The sequence below is a fragment of the Chenopodium album genome, chromosome 7, assembly GCF_948465745.1.
Source record: "Chenopodium album chromosome 7, dcCheAlbu1.1, whole genome shotgun sequence".
Classification (NCBI taxonomy): Eukaryota; Viridiplantae; Streptophyta; class Magnoliopsida; order Caryophyllales; family Amaranthaceae; genus Chenopodium; species Chenopodium album.
The window spans coordinates 74,099,222-74,121,493 of NC_137840.1; the positions used below are offsets into that span (position 1 = coordinate 74,099,222).

The following is a 22,272-nucleotide window of genomic DNA, read 5'->3' on the forward strand; positions in this document are numbered from 1 at the left end:
ATACCATGAAGTACATTGTAAAATCAAGGGTAAAATAATGTTTGCAAGGTTTTGACTATCAAGTACATGTAATAGACTGTAATCAATTGATTGCTGATAATTGTAGCTTACAAAATGTAGGAATCAACAAATAAAATATACAATTGATTAGGCATACACCAAATTTTACTACACTTTATGCTTGAGCTCCTATATTTGAACTTACTCAGGACTTGCAGATTATTACAGTACCAGATTATACCCTCCATTTCAAGTGTTCAACCTGTAGCAGCCCAACGTTTTTCCTATGTAGAATTCAAGTCTGATCACTACTTTGTACAACAGATTTTGACTATTCTCAGAAGATTTCAATAACTAACGCGCTGTGCTTGACTGCTTGTTATAACTGTAAAAGCGTGAACTTGTCAGGTATTCACAAGGGAGTTGTGCAGTTTTACAAAATCATCCAACGTTAGCTCCTCTGGTCTTGACTGCTCAAGCATAATTTTGGAGAAAGCATTAGAATGAATTTTCCATTTAATAAATAGGTGCTGACTAAAAGAGAATTCTGTGCAAGTATTACTTACTGTAGCTGGAAGACCCACAGTTCTTAAAGTTTCTTCAATCTCTGAAGGTGTGCATATATGTTGAAGTGTATTCCTCAACATCTTGCGTTTGCCGTTGAATGCAGAATTTATCTGAGACCCAGGCAGGTTTAATTATTGAATTGCAAATTTATCAGACCAAAAGCCAAAATTCACAAGTAAAAATAACTCAGAGCATAAAGGATGAAGAAAAAACCAATGAGAAGAAGCTTTTGACTGATGGAACAGAGGGATAGTCTGACGGTTGCTTGAGTTTGAAGGAAACAACAGCACCGTCGACCTGCAGGAAAACATAATCTCTATATTAGCCTGAAACAAAGAAGCTACATTTTCTCCCAGTGAAGAAATACAAAGTTACTCAGCATTCATTTGTTCAAGCTTACCTTGGGTTGAGGGAAAAAGTTTGCCCTTGGAACTTGAAATTTGTACTCTGGATCTAGGACAGAAAAAAATGACAATAGTTCAGTTTTGCATGGCATAATAATTACGTTTTCATTCCAAACTGAATAACAATCGTTGCTTATTACACACAAATCCAAGTTCACAAACAATATGATATCCATGATTCCAAATTTTGAGCATAGTTGCTTATAATTGAATATTAACCATCTAAGGGCTTATCTAATTATCTCCATTACACCAGATGATGCCCAGACAAGGAATCACTGCCATCAACAAGACATGATTCAACATGAAATGTGATAAAGGAGAATTAATCAAGAGCCAACTTGTTCTATCTGCAGTGATAGCCATTTTTTAATCCACCTGTGTGACTGTCGACATATTGTCACATATACATGACAAACATGAATTTGAGCCCTGTACCTGAATAGAATTTCACAAATATGTTTATAGGCCTGTACTCTGATGATCTTGAAGATGGTTCCACCAACCGTATAGCTGTCTCATCCTGAAAAAGACATGGAGTAAAGTTCATGATTAGATATATACTTCGTAAAAACAAGCCTTCATAAAGATGTGATTGATAAAAGATAGTACTATCTATCAAAAAGTTGAAAACTGGTGGAAAGGCGCAAAACTAGGTATTTTAAGATATTCAGAAAGTTTGGATAAGCAAAAGTGAAAATGAAAAAAAAAAAAAAAAAAAAAAAAAAAAAAAAAAAAAAAAAGAGAGAGAGAGCTAATAACAAAGAAAACATAATAACCTGAAGTAATAGAACAACTTCTGAAAATATGTCACCCATAGGAAGAAGCTGCTTCACCACATCTTTACTGATGTTGAAAGGTATGTTTGCCACAACCTGAAGAGAAAGCAGTCTGTTTATGATAGCATATACTACTTCATGACCATTACAATTGCATGGATAGAAGGAAAGCTTAAACAATCCCTGAATTCATTGTGAACAAAAATTAATAAAAAGAAGTAACTTTACTCAAAATCTCAGACTCCGATAACAAGAAACAACTTCCAATGAAATCTTTATTCTTGTTTAAACAGCAGGAGATACCCAAGGTCATTCAACACCTCAAGACTCAAAAACAGCAGGTCATATGCCAAGAGAATGAGCAATTTGAGAGCTGAGAAGAATCAATAATTCATTAGTCATTACTCTCCTGAATTCCTATAGGAACACCAGCAAATTGTTCTACCTCATATAGAAGCACAATAGTAACCCATACGTCAGCAAAACAAGTATCACACAGCTAGTACATCAGTGCTGCACATGTCCATATGTGTTTCATAAACAATAAAAGTCCATGTGTATTTCATAAATAATAAAAGTCAATGTGTGTTTCATAAACAATAAAAATTGTTTTCAATTTAGAGCTGTCAATTCGGGTAAATGGGTAGGATTTGGGTCGGGTAAGAGTGGGTCGGGTCAACTCGGGTTGGGTCAATTCAGTTTAATTCCATAACCTATGCGGGTCGGGTTTGGGTTGGGTCATGCTTGAGTCGGGTCAAGTCAGGTCATACTTTTTATCAGGTTTAGGTCGGGTTAATAACAGGTCGTGTTACATTCGTGTCGGGTGAACAATAGGTCGGGTTTAATTCGGGTTTTCACGGGTTAAAACGGGTTAGGGTAATTCTCGGGTTCGAGTCGGGTTCGGTTCAAGTCAATAATTTGCGGGTTAGAATCAGGTCGAGTTATTCTCAGGTTTGAGTCGGGTTCAGTTCAAGTTAATAATTTGCAGATTATAATCAAGTCGGGTCATTTTCAAGTCGGGTCATTCTCGGGTTCAAGTCGGGTTCAGTTCAATTCAATAATTTGCGGATTATAATCAGGTTGGGTCATTTCCAAGCCTGGTCATTCTCGGAGTCAAGTCAGGTTATGTTCAAGTCAATAATTAGTAGATTACAATCAGGTCGAGTCATTTCCAAGTCAGATGATATTTAGGTTCAACTGAGTATAAATAGATAATTATCATTTTTATCAAGCTAAGTATTTCCTTTGACTATAATATATATGTCAATATACTAGGGTTCTATAGTCTATAATTTAGGAAGATAATTATCTCCTTTGACCATACAACATATATATACTATATTTAACTCTTCAATTTGAGGATAATGGTCCTTTCTTTTGCTGGCCTGGACCGACATGATCTCCCAAGACAATGCTTTGATCAACAATAATATGGTGGTCTAAATTGCATTTAAGGTGATTTGAAATCGGATAAGGAATAATTTGGGTTGAATTTAGGTCGGGTCAATAACAAGTCGTGTTAAGAGTCGAGTTAGTAACAGATCGGGTTGAATTTTTGAGTTGGGTAACTAATAGGTAAGGTAAAATTCGGGTCGGGTTCATAAAAAATAGGGTAGAATTTGGGTCAGGTCAATAACAAGTCGGGCTAATTTCGGGTCGGGTTTATAACAGGTTAGGTTAAATTCGGGTAGGGTTAGGAACGGGTCGTGTTGAATTCAGACAGGTTAGTAACAAGGCGGGTTTAATTCTGGTTTTGACGGGTAAAAACGGGTTTGGGTCAATTTTGGTTCAAGTCGGGTTCGTTGCAAGTTAATTAAATTGGTCGTTGTAAACCGATAAGTCGGTAAATTTGCCGTTAAAAGCAAATTGAATGGTTCCACACACCAAATTAGACTCACGGAGGATATAAGGAACCTTGGTAAACATTTTGGTAATTTTTATTTCCAGGCGAAAAAAAGCAAAAAATTCCAAAATTGAAGGCTAATATCCACGCTTTTTGAGAAATTTTGGAGGTTTAGAGGCCCGGTGTCGAAAAGTCTCGAAATTCTATGGGATACATCTCAGGGTCATATAATGCCGTTTGGAACCATATATGATCATTATTTGTTGTCATAAATGTTCGTGGTAGGCTTGAATTAATGAAATCGGTGCAAGTTGTAAACCAGTAAATTGATCGTTTAAAGGCAAATTGGATGGTTCCACCCACCCTATTAGACTCCCGGAGGGTATTAGGGACCATGATAAACATTTCGGAAAATTTTATTTCCGGGCGAAAAAAAATCAAATAATTTCAAAATTGAAGACTAATATCCATGCTTTTTGAGAAATTTTAGAGGTTTCGGGGCCTAGGGTAGAAAAGTATTAATATTTTAGAGGATACATCTCGGGGTCAAATAATGTCATTTGGGACCATATATGATCATTATATGTAGTCATAAATTTTCGTAGTAGGCTTGAGTTAATGAAATCCGTGCAAGTTGTAAACCGGTAATTAAATTGGCCATATAAAGGCAAATTGGATGGTTCCACCAACCCAATTGGACTCTCGGAGGGTATTAGGGATCATGGTAAACATTTCGGCAATTTTTATTTCCGGGCGAAAAAAGTTAAAAAAATTCCAAAATTGAAGACTAATATCCATGTTTTTTTGAGAAATTTTGAACCCAATGTTGCTCCCCGATGGAAGTGAGCATCTAAGGAAAGGGATGATGGCATTGCCCGGTAAACCTTCTTTAGCCAAAGAGATCCTAAATTTGAATTAGCGAAGCTTAGAGAGTGGAGTTTAAACTGGTTTCGGTCCCGGTGTCGAAAAGTCTTGAAATTTTAAGAGATACATCTCGGGGTCATATAATGCTGTTATGAACCATATATGATCATTATTTGTTGTCATAAATGTTCGTGGTAGGCTTAAGTTAATGAAATCGGTGCAAGTTGTAAACCGGTAAATTGGTCGTTTAAAGGCAAATTGGATGGTTCCACCCACCCAATGGGACTCCCACACGAAATTAGCGCCATGGTAAACATTTCGGCAATTTTTATTTCCGGGCGAAAATAAAGTCGAAAATTTCAAAAATGAAGCGCTTTTTAAGAAATTTTAGAGAATTCGGACCCGGAGCGAAAAGTCTTGAAATTATAGGAGATACATCTCGGGGTCATTTAATGCCGTTTGGAACCATAAATGATCATTGTTTGTTTTCATAAATGTTCGTAGTAGGCTAGATTTAATGAAAAGGGTTCAAGTTATAAACTGGTAAATAGGCCGTTTAAAGGCAAATTGGATGGTACCACCCACCCAATTGGACTCCCGAAGGCTATAACGGACCATGGTTAACATTTCGGCAATTATTATTTTCGGGCGAAAAAAAGTCCAAAAATTCCAAAATTAAAAGCTAATATCCACACTTTTTGAGAAATTTTGGAGATTTCAAGGCTCGGTATCGAAAAGGCTTGAGATTCTAGACAATACATCTCGGGGTCATATAATGTCGTTTGGAACCATATATGATCATTATATGTTGTCATAAATGTTCGTAGTGACTTGAGTTAATTAATCGGTGCAAGTTGTAAACCGGTAAATTGGCTGTTTAAAGACAAATAAGATGGTTCCACCCACCCAATTGAACTCCCGGAGGGTATTAGGGACCATGGTAAACATTTCGGCAATTTTTATTTTCGGGCAAAGAAAAGTAAAAAAATTCCAAAATTAAAGGCTAATATCTACGCTTTTTTGAGAAATTTCAGAGGTTTCGGGGCCCGATATCAAAAAGCATTGAGATTTTAGAGGATACATCTTGGGGTCATATAATGCCGTTTGGAACCTGCTAGGAACTGGAACAGAACAGAGCCTACACAAGCACACACACACACAGAAAAATAGAGGCCAACAGATAAGATGTATAGATTATCAGAGTAATTAATCAAAACAACTCTCCTTCTTTCGAGAGGAAGAATTCTCTCCAACAAACAACACCCAAAACAATATTCAGCATGCCTCTCCTTATTACAGAAATCCTATATATAAGCAGTTACTAGCATCTTCCACAGCTAAGAGGAATAACAAACTATTTCCCAAAACAAACTACCCCAGACCCACATAACAAGCTCATAACAGAATTCCAACTCAGCATCAAGTTGTTGGAGGAATCCTTTTGGGCTTCCTTCGAGCATATGTGATTAATGGCCTGGCTGACCCCTTGCAATATCCCCTTCCCAAACTTGCACCTTGTCCTCAAGGTGGAAATAGGGAAATCTGTCGTCTATCTCATTGAATTGCTCCCAAGTGGCCTCAAACTCTTGCAGCCCTTTCCACTTGATTAAAACTTCTACAGCCTGCTGAGAAGACCTCACTCCAAGCACTGCCTCTTGTTCCACATCAAGAACCAGGTCAGAAGTAAGTTGGAGGGAAGCTGTGTGGGTAGGTGTCCTGCTCCCATGGCTTTCTTCAACTGTGAGATGTGAAAGACAGGGTGGATTCTGGCAGAATCCGGTAACTGCAGCCTGTAAGCCACTTTTGCAGCACTGTGTAAGGGCCATAGAACCTCGGGGAAAGCTTCTCATTCTTCCTCTTTGCCAGGGACTGCTGCCTATAAGGTTGCAGTTTCAAATACACCAAGTCTCCAACTTGAAATTCACCTTCCCGTCTACTCTTGTCTTTGTACTGTTTCATGTAACACTGAGCCTGAACCAAATGATACTTCAACTCGTCCAGAATGGCATCTCTCTCCAGCAACTGATCTTCAATGGAAGAGACACAAGTACTGCCAGGAGTAAAACGCACCAAATGGGGAGGGTCCCTACCATACAAGGCCTTAAAGGGGGTACAATGCGTGGCTGTATGGTATGCTGTATTATACCAATACTCAGCCCATGGTAACCAAGTTGCCCAACTCTTAGGCTTCCCATTTACAAAGCAACGAAGATACGATTCCACGCCTTTGTTAAGAACCTTTGTCTGATTTGTTTCGGGGTGATAAGCTGTGCTTCTCCGCAAGTGTGTGCCTTGAAGCTTGAACAACTCAGACCAAAAAATATTGAGAAAAACCTTGTCTCGATATGAGACAATGGAGGAAGGAATTCCATGAAGTCTCACTACCTCTTTCATAAAACAAAGAGCTACCCCTTGAGCAGTGTATGGATGCATGCTTCAGAGGTATGAAGTGACCATATTTTGTGAGGCGATCCACCACCACTAAGATTGAGTCCCATCCCCCCGACTTAGGCAAACCTTCTACAAAATCCATGGGATGTCCTCCCAAACTTTATCGGGGATAGGCAAAGGTTGGAGCAACCCCAAGGGAGAGAGAGTGGAAACCTTATTTTGCTGACAAACACGACATTGCTTGACATAGCTTGCCACATCGTTCCTCATACCTAACCAATACCATTCTGCCGCCAAACGCTGATAGGTCTTTAAGTCACCCTGGAGAGTCATGATACTCCTTAAGCAAGCGAGCTGTAAGCTCAGATTTGTGAGGAATCACAATCCTCCCCTTGTATTTCAGTACCCCGCTATCAAGAGAGAACCATTTTGGAAGGGCATCCCCTTTACTCAACTGAGAAATCAGTTTCTGTAATCCCACATCTTTGTTAATGAAAGCTTTAACATACTCCCAACTTACCCCACAAGCTGTCACCAATGATGCACACTCCACCTCTGACAGAGCATCGGCCACCTTGTTGGTGGGGCCCGGCTTGTAGTGGATATCAAAGGTGTACCATAGTAACTTGCTCACCCATTTTTGGTAAGCATGACCAACCTCTCGTTGTTCCAATAAAAATCACAAACTCTTTTGATCAGTGTGCACAATAAATTGTCTCCCCAATAAATAATGTCTCCACTTCTCTATAGCAAACACAATTGCCATCAACTCCTTCTCATAAATTGGCTTTGCTTGCTGAAATAAGCAATAGGGTGAATCCCTTGTAACAAAACTGCCCCTAGCTCGAAACCTGAGGCATCGGTCTCAATGACAAAGGGCATGGAAAAATTGGGCAAGGCCAAAATAGGTGCTCTAGTAGCCTCGGTCGTCCACCCCCAACAATCTTTACGTAGCTGGTCAGTTAAGGGCCTGGCTATTTCAGCATAGCCTTGTATAAATTTTCTATAATAGCCCGTAAGGCCTAAGAAGCCCCGCAAGTCCTTGAGATTCATTGGAACCGGCCAGTTAACCATGGCATGAATTTTTGAGGCATCAACCTCCACTCCCACAGCTGAAATGACGTGGCCGAGATATGCTACCTTTTCCTTCCCAATTTCACACTTCTTCATATTAGCATAGAGGGAATGCGAGGTTAAAGTTTGTAAAACCTGCTGCAAGTGGAGGTAATGTTCCTCCATAGACCGACTATAGACGAGTATATCGTCGAAGAATACCAAAACAAACTTCCGGACAAAAGGCCTGAACACCTCGTTCATTAAAGAGTGAAAAGTTGCCGGAGCGTTTGTAAGGCCGAAAGGCATTACGAGAAATTCATAATGTCCCTCGTGAGTGCGAAACGCAGTCTTAGGCACATCTTCTTTCTTCACTCGAATCTGATGGTACCCTGACTTGAGATCCAATTTCGTGAACACCTTAGCACCGTGGAGTTCATCAAGTAATTCGTGGATCACCGGAATAGTCGACACAAAAACGCCACGAGCCGTCCTTCTTAACAAGGAGAACCGGACTTGAAAAGGCACTAGTAGAGGGTTGAATTATCCCAGCATGTCCTGCACCTGCCTTTCAATTTCATCTTTTGGGTACCTATACGGCCGCACACTAATCGGGTTAGCCCCATTCTTCAGAGTTATGGCGTGCTCAATGTGTTTAGAGGGAAGCAGACCATCAGGCATATGATACACATGCTGAAACTCATCTGTGAGGGGCTTGAGTGGGGCTGGCACATGAGTGTCATACTCAGGCTCACTGTCTAGCTGATTGAACTCTAACAGAACACCCTGACCTTCTCGTTGTAGAGTCTTAACCATAGCCTTGAGGGAGATACAAGTGCGCTCAAGCTGGGGTCTCCTTTTAAGGTCACCATATCTCCACCAACCTGGAATTTCAATGTCTGATTCTTCCAATTCGAAACAATAGTGCCTAACTTCTCAAGCCACTGTATGCCTAATATCACATCTGAGTTACCCAAGGGTAAGATAAGAAAGTCTTAAATAATGGAGACCCCTTGAAGCTCCAAAAGTACACCTCTGCTTATCCCCTTCCCCCTCAACAGTCTCACCTGTTCCTAAGGTGACCCCAAAGTTCTTTGTAAGTGTCGTGCTGCAACTGCCGATATAAAATTATGTGTCGCCCCCGGGTCGACCATTACCACCACCTTGCCCCCGTTAATGGTGCCCAACAACCGCATAGTTTTAAGGCTTGTGATTCCCATAACTGAGCATAAAGAAACCCCTGGTTGCGGGTCAAGGGAAAGAGAAGAAATAGGAGAAGAAATAGGGGTGGTAAGAGCCGAAAACTCAACGGCAGCAAACTCACCTAAATCGCCACCATCATCATCGGCGTCATCAACAGTGAGGAGCACACTAAGTTCCCGGCGGCGGCAGCGGTGGTTCAAATTCCACTTCTCATCGCATCGGAAACATAATCCCTGCTCACGCTTTTGCTGGACCTCCTTTTTCGACAGCCGTTGCACTTCTTGGGTGGTGTTTTGGTTGTTGTAGGTGAGTCGATTTGGGAAAGGTTGGGAGGAAGTGTTTAGGTTCTGGGTTGTGTTTGGGTTCGGGAATGTGTTTGGGTTCGGGTTAGTGGTTCGGATGGTGTGATTATGGTTGGATCAGTAAGATGGAATTGGGGTTTTCCAACTGGCAGGCCCCCACCAGATTTGGGCCTTGGGCTGAGCCTCATTTTCTCCTCAACCCGCATTGATAATTCCATGGCATGATCCAAAGAAACCGGATCCAAGATCCGCACCTCAACCCGGATCCTCTCCTCTAACCCATTTATATATTGCCCCTTCGCAATCTCTTCACGCACCCCTTCAAGTGGAGCTAATAGTTCAATGAATCGGCGACGGTAATCCTCCACTGTTCCGATTTGCTGATGAGCCAACCATTGCTCATGCAACGTGCCGGTGGCGGTGGTATGGAAACGGCGTAGGATCAGTTTTTTCAGGGATTCCCAAAGTAAGCAAAGGGTGGCGACGGTGCTCCCATTGATACCAGAGCAAAGCGTCTCCGTCAAGGGCCACCACCGCTGATAAAAATGGAAAAATCTCTCAGCCCTAAGGATCAATGCAATTGGCTGGTTCCACCAACCCAATTGGACTCCCGGAGGGTATTAGGGACCACGGTAAACATTTCGGCAATTTTTATTTCCGGGAAAAAAAAAGTCAAAAAAATTCGAAAATTGAAGACTAATATCCACGCTTTTTGAGAAACTTTGGAGGTTTCGGGACCCGGTGTCGAAAAGTATTGAAATTTTAGGGGATACATCTCGGGGTCATATAATGCTGTTTGGAACCATATATGATCATTATTTGTTGTCAAAAATTTTCGTGATAGGCTTCAGTTAATGAAATCGATGCAAGTTGTAAACCGGTAAATTGGTCGTTTAAAGGCATATTGGATGGTTCCACCCACCCAATTGGACTCCCGGAGGATATTAGGGACCATGGTAAACATTTCGGCAATTTTTATTTCTGGACGAATAAAAGTAAAAAAATTCCAAAATTAAAGGCTAATATCCACGCTTTTTTAGAAATTTCGGAGGTTCCGGGGCCCGGTATCGACAAACATTGAGATTTTAAGGGATACATCTCGGGGTCATATAATACCGTTTGAAATCATATATGATCATTATTTTTTGTCATAAATGTTCGTGGTAGGCTTGAATTAATGAAATCGGTGTATGTTGTAAACCGGTAATTAAATTGGTCGTTTAAAGGCAAATTGGATGGTTCCACCAACCTAATTGGACTCCCGGAGGATATTAGGGACCATGGTAAACATTACGCCAATTATTATTTCCAGGCCAAAGAAAGTCAAAAAAATTCCAAAATTGAAGACTAATATCCACGCTTTTAGAGAAATTTTGGAGGTTTCGGGGCCCGGTGTCGAAAAGTCTTGAAATTTTAGGGGATACGTCCCAGGGTTATATAACACCGTTTGGAACCATATATGATCATTATTTGTTTGCATAAATGTTCGTGGTAGGCTTCAGTTAATGAAATCGGTGCAAGTTGTAAACCAGTAAATTGGTCGCTTAAAGCATATTGGATTGTTCCACCCACCCAATAGGACTCCAGGACGGTATTAGGGCCATGGTAAACATTTCGGCAATTTTTATTTCCGGGCGAAAATAAAGTCAAAAATGAAGGCTAATATCCACGCTTTTTGAGAAATTTCGAATGTTTCGGGGCTCTGTATCGAAAAGCATTGATATTTTAGGGGATACATCTCGAGGTCATATAATGTCGTTTGGATCCGTATATGATCATTATATTTATTCATAAATGTTCGTGGTAAGATTAAGTTAATGAAATCGGTGCAAGTTGTAAACCGGTAATTAAATTGGCCGTTTAAAGGCAAATTGGCTGGTTCCACCAACCCAATTGGACTCCCGGAGGGTATTAGGGACAACGGTAAACATTTCGGCAATTTTTATTTCCGGGAAAAAAAAAGTCAAAAAAATTCGAAAATTGAAGACTAATATCCACGCTTTTAGAGAAATTTTGAAGGTTTCGGGACCCGGTGTCGAAAAGTATTGTAATTTTAGGGGATACATCTCGGGGTCATATAATGCTGTTTGGAACCATATATGATCATTATTTGTTGTCAATAATGTTCGTGGTAGGCTTGAGTTAATGAAATCGGTGCAAGTTGTAAACCAGTAAATTGGTCGTTTAAAGACATATTGGATGGTTCCACCCACCCAATTGGACTCCCGGAGGATATTAGGGACCATGGTAAACATTTCGGCAATTTTTATTTCTGGACGAATAAAAGTAAAAAAATTCCAAAATTAAAGGCTAATATCCACGCTTTTTTAGAAATTTCGGAGGTTCCGGGGCCCGGTATCGACAAACATTGAGATTTTAAGGGATACATCTCGGGGTCATATAATACCGTTTGAAATCATATATGATCATTATTTTTTGTCATAAATGTTCGTGGTAGGCTTGAATTAATGAAATCGGTGTATGTTGTAAACCGGTAATTAAATTGGTCGTTTAAAGGCAAATTGGATGGTTCCACCAACCTAATTGGACTCCCGGAGGATATTAGGGACCATGGTAAACATTACGCCAATTATTATTTCCAGGCCAAAGAAAGTCAAAAAAATTCCAAAATTGAAGACTAATATCCACGCTTTTAGAGAAATTTTGGAGGTTTCGGGGCCCGGTGTCGAAAAGTCTTGAAATTTTAGGGGATACGTCCCAGGGTTATATAACACCGTTTGGAACCATATATGATCATTATTTGTTTGCATAAATGTTCGTGGTAGGCTTCAGTTAATGAAATCGGTGCAAGTTGTAAACCAGTAAATTGGTCGCTTAAAGCATATTGGATTGTTCCACCCACCCAATAGGACTCCAGGACGGTATTAGGGCCATGGTAAACATTTCGGCAATTTTTATTTCCGGGCGAAAATAAAGTCAAAAATGAAGGCTAATATCCACGCTTTTTGAGAAATTTCGAATGTTTCGGGGCTCTGTATCGAAAAGCATTGATATTTTAGGGGATACATCTCGAGGTCATATAATGTCGTTTGGATCCGTATATGATCATTATATTTATTCATAAATGTTCGTGGTAAGATTAAGTTAATGAAATCGGTGCAAGTTGTAAACCGGTAATTAAATTGGCCGTTTAAAGGCAAATTGGCTGGTTCCACCAACCCAATTGGACTCCCGGAGGGTATTAGGGACAACGGTAAACATTTCGGCAATTTTTATTTCCGGGAAAAAAAAAGTCAAAAAAATTCGAAAATTGAAGACTAATATCCACGCTTTTAGAGAAATTTTGAAGGTTTCGGGACCCGGTGTCGAAAAGTATTGTAATTTTAGGGGATACATCTCGGGGTCATATAATGCTGTTTGGAACCATATATGATCATTATTTGTTGTCAATAATGTTCGTGGTAGGCTTGAGTTAATGAAATCGGTGCAAGTTGTAAACCAGTAAATTGGTCGTTTAAAGACATATTGGATGGTTCCACCCACCCAATTGGACTCCCGGAGGATATTAGGGACCATGGTAAACATTTCGGCAATTTTTATTTCTGGACGAATAAAAGTAAAAAAATTCCAAAATTAAAGGCTAATATCCACGCTTTTTTAGAAATTTCGGAGGTTCCGGGGCCCGGTATCGACAAACATTGAGATTTTAAGGGATACATCTCGGGGTCATATAATACCGTTTGAAATCATATATGATCATTATTTTTTGTCATAAATGTTCGTGGTAGGCTTGAATTAATGAAATCGGTGTATGTTGTAAACCGGTAATTAAATTGGTCGTTTAAAGGCAAATTGGATGGTTCCACCAACCTAATTGGACTCCCGGAGGATATTAGGGACCATGGTAAACATTACGCCAATTATTATTTCCAGGCCAAAGAAAGTCAAAAAAATTCCAAAATTGAAGACTAATATCCACGCTTTTAGAGAAATTTTGGAGGTTTCGGGGCCCGGTGTCGAAAAGTCTTGAAATTTTAGGGGATACGTCCCAGGGTTATATAACACCGTTTGGAACCATATATGATCATTATTTGTTTGCATAAATGTTCGTGGTAGGCTTCAGTTAATGAAATCGGTGCAAGTTGTAAACCAGTAAATTGGTCGCTTAAAGCATATTGGATTGTTCCACCCACCCAATAGGACTCCAGGACGGTATTAGGGCCATGGTAAACATTTCGGCAATTTTTATTTCCGGGCGAAAATAAAGTCAAAAATGAAGGCTAATATCCACGCTTTTTGAGAAATTTCGAATGTTTCGGGGCTCTGTATCGAAAAGCATTGATATTTTAGGGGATACATCTCGAGGTCATATAATGTCGTTTGGATCCGTATATGATCATTATATTTATTCATAAATGTTCGTGGTAAGATTAAGTTAATGAAATCGGTGCAAGTTGTAAACCGGTAATTAAATTGGCCGTTTAAAGGCAAATTGGCTGGTTCCACCAACCCAATTGGACTCCCGGAGGGTATTAGGGACAACGGTAAACATTTCGGCAATTTTTATTTCCGGGAAAAAAAAAGTCAAAAAAATTCGAAAATTGAAGACTAATATCCACGCTTTTAGAGAAATTTTGAAGGTTTCGGGACCCGGTGTCGAAAAGTATTGTAATTTTAGGGGATACATCTCGGGGTCATATAATGCTGTTTGGAACCATATATGATCATTATTTGTTGTCAATAATGTTCGTGGTAGGCTTGAGTTAATGAAATCGGTGCAAGTTGTAAACCAGTAAATTGGTCGTTTAAAGACATATTGGATGGTTCCACCCACCCAATTGGACTCCCGGAGGATATTAGGGACCATGGTAAACATTTCGGCAATTTTTATTTCTGGACGAATAAAAGTAAAAAAATTCCAAAATTAAAGGCTAATATCCACGCTTTTTTAGAAATTTCGGAGGTTCCGGGGCCCGGTATCGACAAACATTGAGATTTTAAGGGATACATCTCGGGGTCATATAATACCGTTTGAAATCATATATGATCATTATTTTTTGTCATAAATGTTCGTGGTAGGCTTGAATTAATGAAATCGGTGTATGTTGTAAACCGGTAATTAAATTGGTCGTTTAAAGGCAAATTGGATGGTTCCACCAACCTAATTGGACTCCCGGAGGATATTAGGGACCATGGTAAACATTACGCCAATTATTATTTCCAGGCCAAAGAAAGTCAAAAAAATTCCAAAATTGAAGACTAATATCCACGCTTTTAGAGAAATTTTGGAGGTTTCGGGGCCCGGTGTCGAAAAGTCTTGAAATTTTAGGGGATACGTCCCAGGGTTATATAACACCGTTTGGAACCATATATGATCATTATTTGTTTGCATAAATGTTCGTGGTAGGCTTCAGTTAATGAAATCGGTGCAAGTTGTAAACCAGTAAATTGGTCGCTTAAAGCATATTGGATTGTTCCACCCACCCAATAGGACTCCAGGACGGTATTAGGGCCATGGTAAACATTTCGGCAATTTTTATTTCCGGGCGAAAATAAAGTCAAAAATGAAGGCTAATATCCACGCTTTTTGAGAAATTTCGAATGTTTCGGGGCTCTGTATCGAAAAGCATTGATATTTTAGGGGATACATCTCGAGGTCATATAATGTCGTTTGGATCCGTATATGATCATTATATTTATTCATAAATGTTCGTGGTAAGATTAAGTTAATGAAATCGGTGCAAGTTGTAAACCGGTAATTAAATTGGCCGTTTAAAGGCAAATTGGCTGGTTCCACCAACCCAATTGGACTCCCGGAGGGTATTAGGGACAACGGTAAACATTTCGGCAATTTTTATTTCCGGGAAAAAAAAAGTCAAAAAAATTCGAAAATTGAAGACTAATATCCACGCTTTTAGAGAAATTTTGAAGGTTTCGGGACCCGGTGTCGAAAAGTATTGTAATTTTAGGGGATACATCTCGGGGTCATATAATGCTGTTTGGAACCATATATGATCATTATTTGTTGTCAATAATGTTCGTGGTAGGCTTGAGTTAATGAAATCGGTGCAAGTTGTAAACCAGTAAATTGGTCGTTTAAAGACATATTGGATGGTTCCACCCACCCAATTGGACTCCCGGAGGATATTAGGGACCATGGTAAACATTTCGGCAATTTTTATTTCTGGACGAATAAAAGTAAAAAAATTCCAAAATTAAAGGCTAATATCCACGCTTTTTTAGAAATTTCGGAGGTTCCGGGGCCCGGTATCGACAAACATTGAGATTTTAAGGGATACATCTCGGGGTCATATAATACCGTTTGAAATCATATATGATCATTATTTTTTGTCATAAATGTTCGTGGTAGGCTTGAATTAATGAAATCGGTGTATGTTGTAAACCGGTAATTAAATTGGTCGTTTAAAGGCAAATTGGATGGTTCCACCAACCTAATTGGACTCCCGGAGGATATTAGGGACCATGGTAAACATTACGCCAATTATTATTTCCAGGCCAAAGAAAGTCAAAAAAATCCAAAACTGAAGACTAATATCCACGCTTTTAGAGAAATTTTGGAGGTTTCGGGGCCCGGTGTCGAAAAATCTTGAAATTTTAGGGGATACGTCCCGGGGTCATATAACGCCGTTTGGAACCATATATGATCATTATTTGTTTTCATAAATGTTCGTGGTAGGCTTCAGTTAATGAAATCGATTCAAGTTGTAAACCGGTAAATTGGTCGTTTAAAGGCATATTGGATGGTTCCACCCACCCAATTGGACTCCCGGACGGTATTAGGGCCATGCTAAACATTTCGGCAATTTTTATTTCCGGGCGAAAATAAAGTCAAAAATTTTAAAAATAAAGCCTAATATCCACGCTTTTTGAGAAATTTCGAATGTTCCAGGGCCCGGTATCGAAAAACATTGAGATTTTAGAGGATACATCTCAAGGTCATATAATGTCGTTTGGATCCGTATATGATCATTATTTTTTGTCATAAATGTTCGTGGTAGGCTTGAATTAATGAAATCGGTGTAAGTTGTAAACCAGTAATTAAATTGGCCGTTTAAAGGCAAAATAAGATGGTTCCACCAACCCAATTGGACTCTCGGAGGGTATTAGGGATTATGGTAAACATTTCGGCAATTTTTATTTCCGGGCAAAAAAAAGTCAAAAAAATTCCAAAATTGAAGACTAATATCCACGCTTTTTGAGAAATTTTGGAGGTTTCAGGGCCCGGTGTCGAAAAGTCTTAAAATTTTAGGGGATACATTTCGGGGTCATATAATGCTGTTTGGAAACATATTATCATTATTTGTTGTCATAAATGTTCGTGGTAGGTTTCAGTTAATGAAATCGGTGCAAGTTGTAAACCGGTAAATTGGTTGTTTAAAGGCATATTGGATGGTTCCACCCACCCAATGGGACTCCCGGACGGAATTAGGGCCAAGGTAAACATTTCGGCATTTTTTATTTCCAGGCGAAAATAAAGTCAAAATTTTCAAAATTGAAAGCTAATATCCACGTTTTTTGAGAAATTTTGAATGTTTTAGGGCCCGGTATCGAAAAGCATTGAGATTTTAGGGGATACATCACGGGGTCATATAATGCCGTTTGGAACCATATATGATCATTATTTTTTGACATAAATGTTCGTGGTAGGCTTGAATTAATGAAATCAGTGTAAGTAGTAAACCGGTAATTAATTTGGTCGTTTAAAGGAAAATTGGATGGTTCCACCAACGCAATTGAACTTCCGGAGGGTATTAGTGACCATAGTAAACATTTTGGCAATTTTATTTCCGGGCGAAAAAAAAGTCAAAAAAATTCCAAAATTGAATACTAATATCCACGCTTTTTGAGAAATTTTGGAGAATTCGAGGCTTAGTGTCGAAAAGTCTTGATTTTAGGGGATACGTCTCGGAGTCATATAATGCCGCTTGGAACCATATATGATCATTATTTGTTTTTATAAATGTTCGTGGTAGGCTTCCGTTAATGAAATCGGTGCAAGTTGTAAAGCGGTATATTGGTCGTTTAAAAGCATATTGGATTGTTCAACCCACCCAATGGGACTCCCGGACGGTATTAGGGCCATGGTAAACATTTTGGCCATTTTTATTTCCGGGCGAAAATAAAGTCAAAAATTTCAAAAATGAAGGCTTTTAAAGAAATTTTAGAATTCTGGGCCCGGTGTGTAAAGTCTTGAAATTCTAGGAGATACATCTCGAGGTCATTTAATGCATTTGGAACCATAAGTGATCATTGTTTGTTGTCATGAATGTTCGTGGTAGGCTTGATTTAATGAAATAGGTTCAAGTTATAAACCGGTGAATAGGTCGTTTAAAGGCAAATTGGATGGTACCACCCACCCAATTAGACTCCCGAAGGATATTAGAGACCATGGTTAACATTTCGGCAATTATTATTTTCGGGCGAAAAAAAGTCTAAAAATTCCAAAATTAAAAGCTATTATCCACACTTTTTGAGAAATTTTGGAGATTTCAAGGTCCGGTATCGAAAAGGCTTGATATTCTAGACAATGCATCTCGGGGTCATATAATGTCGTTTAGAACCATATGTGATCATTACATGTTGTCATAAATGTTCGTAGTGACTTCAGTTAATTTAATCGGTGCAAGTTGTAAACCGGTAAATTGGTCGTTTAAAGGCAAATAAGATGGTTTCACCCACCCAATTTTACTCCCGGAGGGTATTAGGGACCATGGTATACATTTCGGCAATTTTTATTTTCGAGCAAAGAAAAGTAAAAAAATTTCCAAAATTAAAGGCTAATATCCACGCTTTTTAAGAAATTTCGGAGGTTTTGGGGCCCGGTATCGAAAAGCATTGAGATTTTAGGGGATACATATTAGGGTCATATAATGTCGTTTGGAACCATATATGATCATTATTTTTTGTCATAAATGTTCGTGGTAGGCTTGAATTAATGAAATCGGTGTAAGTTGTAAACCGGTAATTAAATTGGCCGTTTAAAGGCAAATTGGATGATTCCACCAACCCAATTGGACTCCCGGAGGGTATTAGGGACCATGGTAAACATTTCAGCAATTTTTATTTCCGGGCAAAAAAAAGTCAAAAAAATTCAAAAATTGAAGACTAATATCCACGCTTTTTGAGAAATTTTGGAGGATTCGGAGCCCGATGTCGAAAAGTCTTGAAATTTTAGGGGATACATCTCGGGGTCATATAATGCTGTTTGGAACCATATATGATCATTATTTGTTGTCATAAATGTTCGTGGTAGGTTTCGGTTAATGAAATCGGTGCAAGTTGTAAACCGGTAAATTGGTCGTTTAAAGGCATATTAGATGGTTCCACCCACCCAATGGGACTCCTAGACGGTATTAGGGTCATGGTAAACATTTCGGCAATTTTTATTTCCGGTCGAAAATAAAGTCAAAATTTTCAAAAGCGTTGAGATTTTAGGGGATACATCTCGAGGTCATATAATGTCGTTTGGATCCGTATATGATCATTATATTTATTCATAAATGTTCGTGGTAAGATCGAGTTAATGAAATCGGTGCAAGTTGTAAACCGGTAAATTGGTCGTTTAAAGGCAAATTGGACGGTTCCACCCAGCCAATTGGACTCCCGGAGGGTATTAGGGACCATAGTAAATATTTCGGTAATTTTTATTTGCGGGTGAAAAAAAGTCAAAAAATTCCAAAATTTAAGGCTAATATCCACGTTTTTTGAGAAATTTTTGAGGTTTCAGGTAGAGCTGTCAATTCGGGTAAACGGGTCGGATTTGGGTCGGTAAGAGTGGGTTGGGTCAACTTGGGTCGGGTCAATTCGAATTAATTCCATAATTTATGCGGGTCGAGTTTGGGTTGGTTCATGCTTGAGTTTGATCACGTCGGGTCATACTTCTTATCGAGTTTGGGTCGGGTTTAGGTCGGGTTAATAACTGATCGGGTTACATTCGGGTCGAGTGAACAATACGTCGGTTTAATTCGGATTTTCACGGGTTAGTGTAATTCTCGGGTTGGGTTCAAGTCAATAATTTGCGGGTTGGAATCGGGTCGGGTCATTCTCGGGTTTGAGTCGGGTTTGGTTTAAGTAAATAATTTGCGGGTTATAATCAGATTAGGTCATTTTCAAGTGGGGTCATTCTCGGGTTCAAGTCGGGTTCGGTTCAAGGCAATAATTTGCGGGTTATAATCAAGTTGGGTCATTTCCAAGTCGGGTCATTCTCGGAGTCAAGTCAGGTTGTGTTCAAGTCAATAATTTACAGGTTACAATCAGGTCGGTCATTTCCAAGTAAGGTCATATTCGGGTTCAAGTAACTATAAATAGATAATTATCATTTTTGTAAAACTAATTGTTTCCTTTGACTATAATAGATATGGCAATATATTAGGGAACTATAGTTTATAATTTAGAAAAATAATTATCTCCTTTGACCATACAACAAATATATACTATATTTAACTCTTAAATTTGAGTATGATGCTCCTTTCTTTTGCTGCCTGGACCGACTTGGTCTCCCTAGACAAAATGCTTTGATCAACAATAATAAGGTGGTCTAAATTGCATTTAAGGTGATTTGAAATCGGGTTAGGAACAATTTGGGTTGAATTTAGGTCGGGTCAATAACAAGTCGTGTTGATTTCGAGTCGGGTTAGTAACAGATCGGGTTGAATTTTTGGGTCGGGTTAGTAATAGGTCTGGTAAAATTCGGGTCGGGTCAATAACAAATCGGGTTGATTTCGGGTCGGGTTTGTAACAGGTTGGGTTTAATTCGGGTCGGGTAAGGAACGGGTCGAGTTGAATTCAGATCGGGTTAAATTCGGGTTTTGACGGGTTAAAACGGGTTTGGTTCAATTTTTGTTCAAGTCGGGTTCGGTTCAGGTCAATAATTTACGGGTTACATTCGGGTTGGGTCATCTCCAAGTAAGTTCGGGTTCGGGTCTCACATACTCGGGTCTAGGGTTGGTTTTAGGTCTGGTTTGGGTCACCATTTTTTCGGGTTCAGATAGGTCGGTTAATAATCGGGTTTGAGTCGGTATTTTGGGTCGGGTCAACTTTTGACAGCTCTAGTTTTCATAGGCAGTTTTCAATGATTTTCAAACAAACATCATCTACATAGGTAAATGACACAAAGGAAAAAGCTAATCTGCATATATGAAAGAGAGCTTACTTTGGCATGCCTTGTCCCTGTGACAGCTAAATTTTTACTTTCCAATAACGATAACATGTGGGAACGGATATGACATTTTGTGAAGTCTTCTTGAATAACCTGCATATGAGGATGGAACATGGGAACCAAGGACTCTGAGATTAGGATAGACATATTAAGATGGATATGCACTTATATTACAATACTAGACCAAGGTATAGCTTGATATAAAAATTCGTAAAACTCGTGATGCTGATATACCATTAGGCGGCCTGTATCTGCAAATCGTTCCTGGACCAGGGAAGCCATGTGTGGATCCTAAAACATATGCACAGTACAAAAGCAAGGAGTCAAAATCCAAGAAAAGTAGCTGTAGTTTCAATTGTTAGTTATGTGTCAAAACTCAAAGAACCATTCTTGTGCCAAATTAAGAAAATAGCAAAGTCCATAAATATTACACAAATGCATAGTACTACATCCCAATCAATACAAAAGAAGACATAAATTATGAAGGAAAAGGCTAGTTTTCAAATGAACTGCAATCAACTACAAAGAAAAATAAAAATCATCTTTTATGACCAATGTTGATAAATTACACAGAATTGCATATGAAACAAAATGCTGAATCCAATTTGATAACCTTTTCAATGGCCAGAACAGTAGCACCAGCATCAATAAGAACATTGGTCAAGGACCCGGTACCGGGACCGATCTCAAGCACCAAATCCCCATCTTTTACATTAGCAACAGCAGCAAGCTGATCATTGATGGTAGAATTCAACATATAATGCTGAAAAAGTAACACATACAAAGAATGATCAGCAAGTGTTCGACGAAATGCCTCAATGAAGTTTCATGAACTACAACCCCACCATTTCAAATATGACTTGTTACCCATAAAACCCAGTTCTTCCAATGTAAAAAAGGTTAAATAAAGAAGCTAAATTACCTGACCAAGAGATTTTCTGGGAAAGCGTTTTCTGGAATTGAGAGCTTTGAGGGTAGCATTGTAATCATCTGGGTTTGCAGCACAGACTATGAATAAGGATTTTCTTCGGTTAGGCAATCTAGTTAAGGTAGTTGAATACCAGGAATTATGGTGGATTTTGGAGGTTGAGGTGACTGGTATTGGATTTGGCGGGAAGGATTGTAGTGACGACAACATTGTTCTTTGTTTGGCGAAGAACTAGTAATCAGAAAGACAACTACAGACGAGTGAGACGACATAGCGGATTGGAGTAAGTTAGCTGATTAGACCAGCCAATCCTCTAATTTTGGTGTTTGGTAAGGAGCGGTTTCAAAAAAGCGTTTCGGAGACAAATCCGCTAATTTTAAAACGCTACTAAATCCACCACTGGCCGCCCATACCGGGTAGTGGGTTATACTTCCTCAACTTTTAAGTATGAAGTTAAACCCATTAGTCATACGGAGTACGAGTGTAACAAAACATACTTCCTCGTTTAAATATTAGTTACGCATTTTGTTTAGGCGTTTTTGTTAAGAAATAATTTCAAACAATAAGATCATCAAACTATTATTTACAACCAAGAATATAAAAACTTAATAAATGAAAATTTGATGTTGAGACAAATTAAACAAGACCTTAACTCGATTATGTTTTTTTATATAAGAATAAATCACAAAATGAAGTAAAACTTAATCCCTCCATATTTTAAAAAGTTATACACTTATCACATGCAACCATTTTTTAGATGCCACACTTTCATTTTTCGCAAAAAGAAAACTACATTTT

At 39.0% G+C, this 22,272-nt stretch overlaps 1 protein-coding gene across 1 annotated transcript; it reads right to left on the reverse strand.

Moving 5' to 3' along the window:
• Positions 1-63: 63 nt before the first annotated feature.
• On the reverse strand, positions 64-21,745 carry LOC145638528 (ribosomal RNA small subunit methyltransferase, chloroplastic-like). The gene is made up of 10 exons (XM_081689507.1): positions 21,469-21,745; positions 21,160-21,309; positions 20,781-20,837; positions 20,541-20,639; positions 1,751-1,846; positions 1,410-1,494; positions 968-1,020; positions 781-864; positions 567-677; positions 64-470 (listed from the first exon to the last, which is right to left on the reverse strand). Exons 1-10 carry the CDS (start codon positions 21,682-21,684, stop codon positions 405-407), a joined length of 1,017 nt encoding a protein of 338 aa, XP_081545633.1. The 5' UTR covers positions 21,685-21,745; the 3' UTR covers positions 64-404.
• Positions 21,746-22,272: the final 527 nt, after the last annotated feature.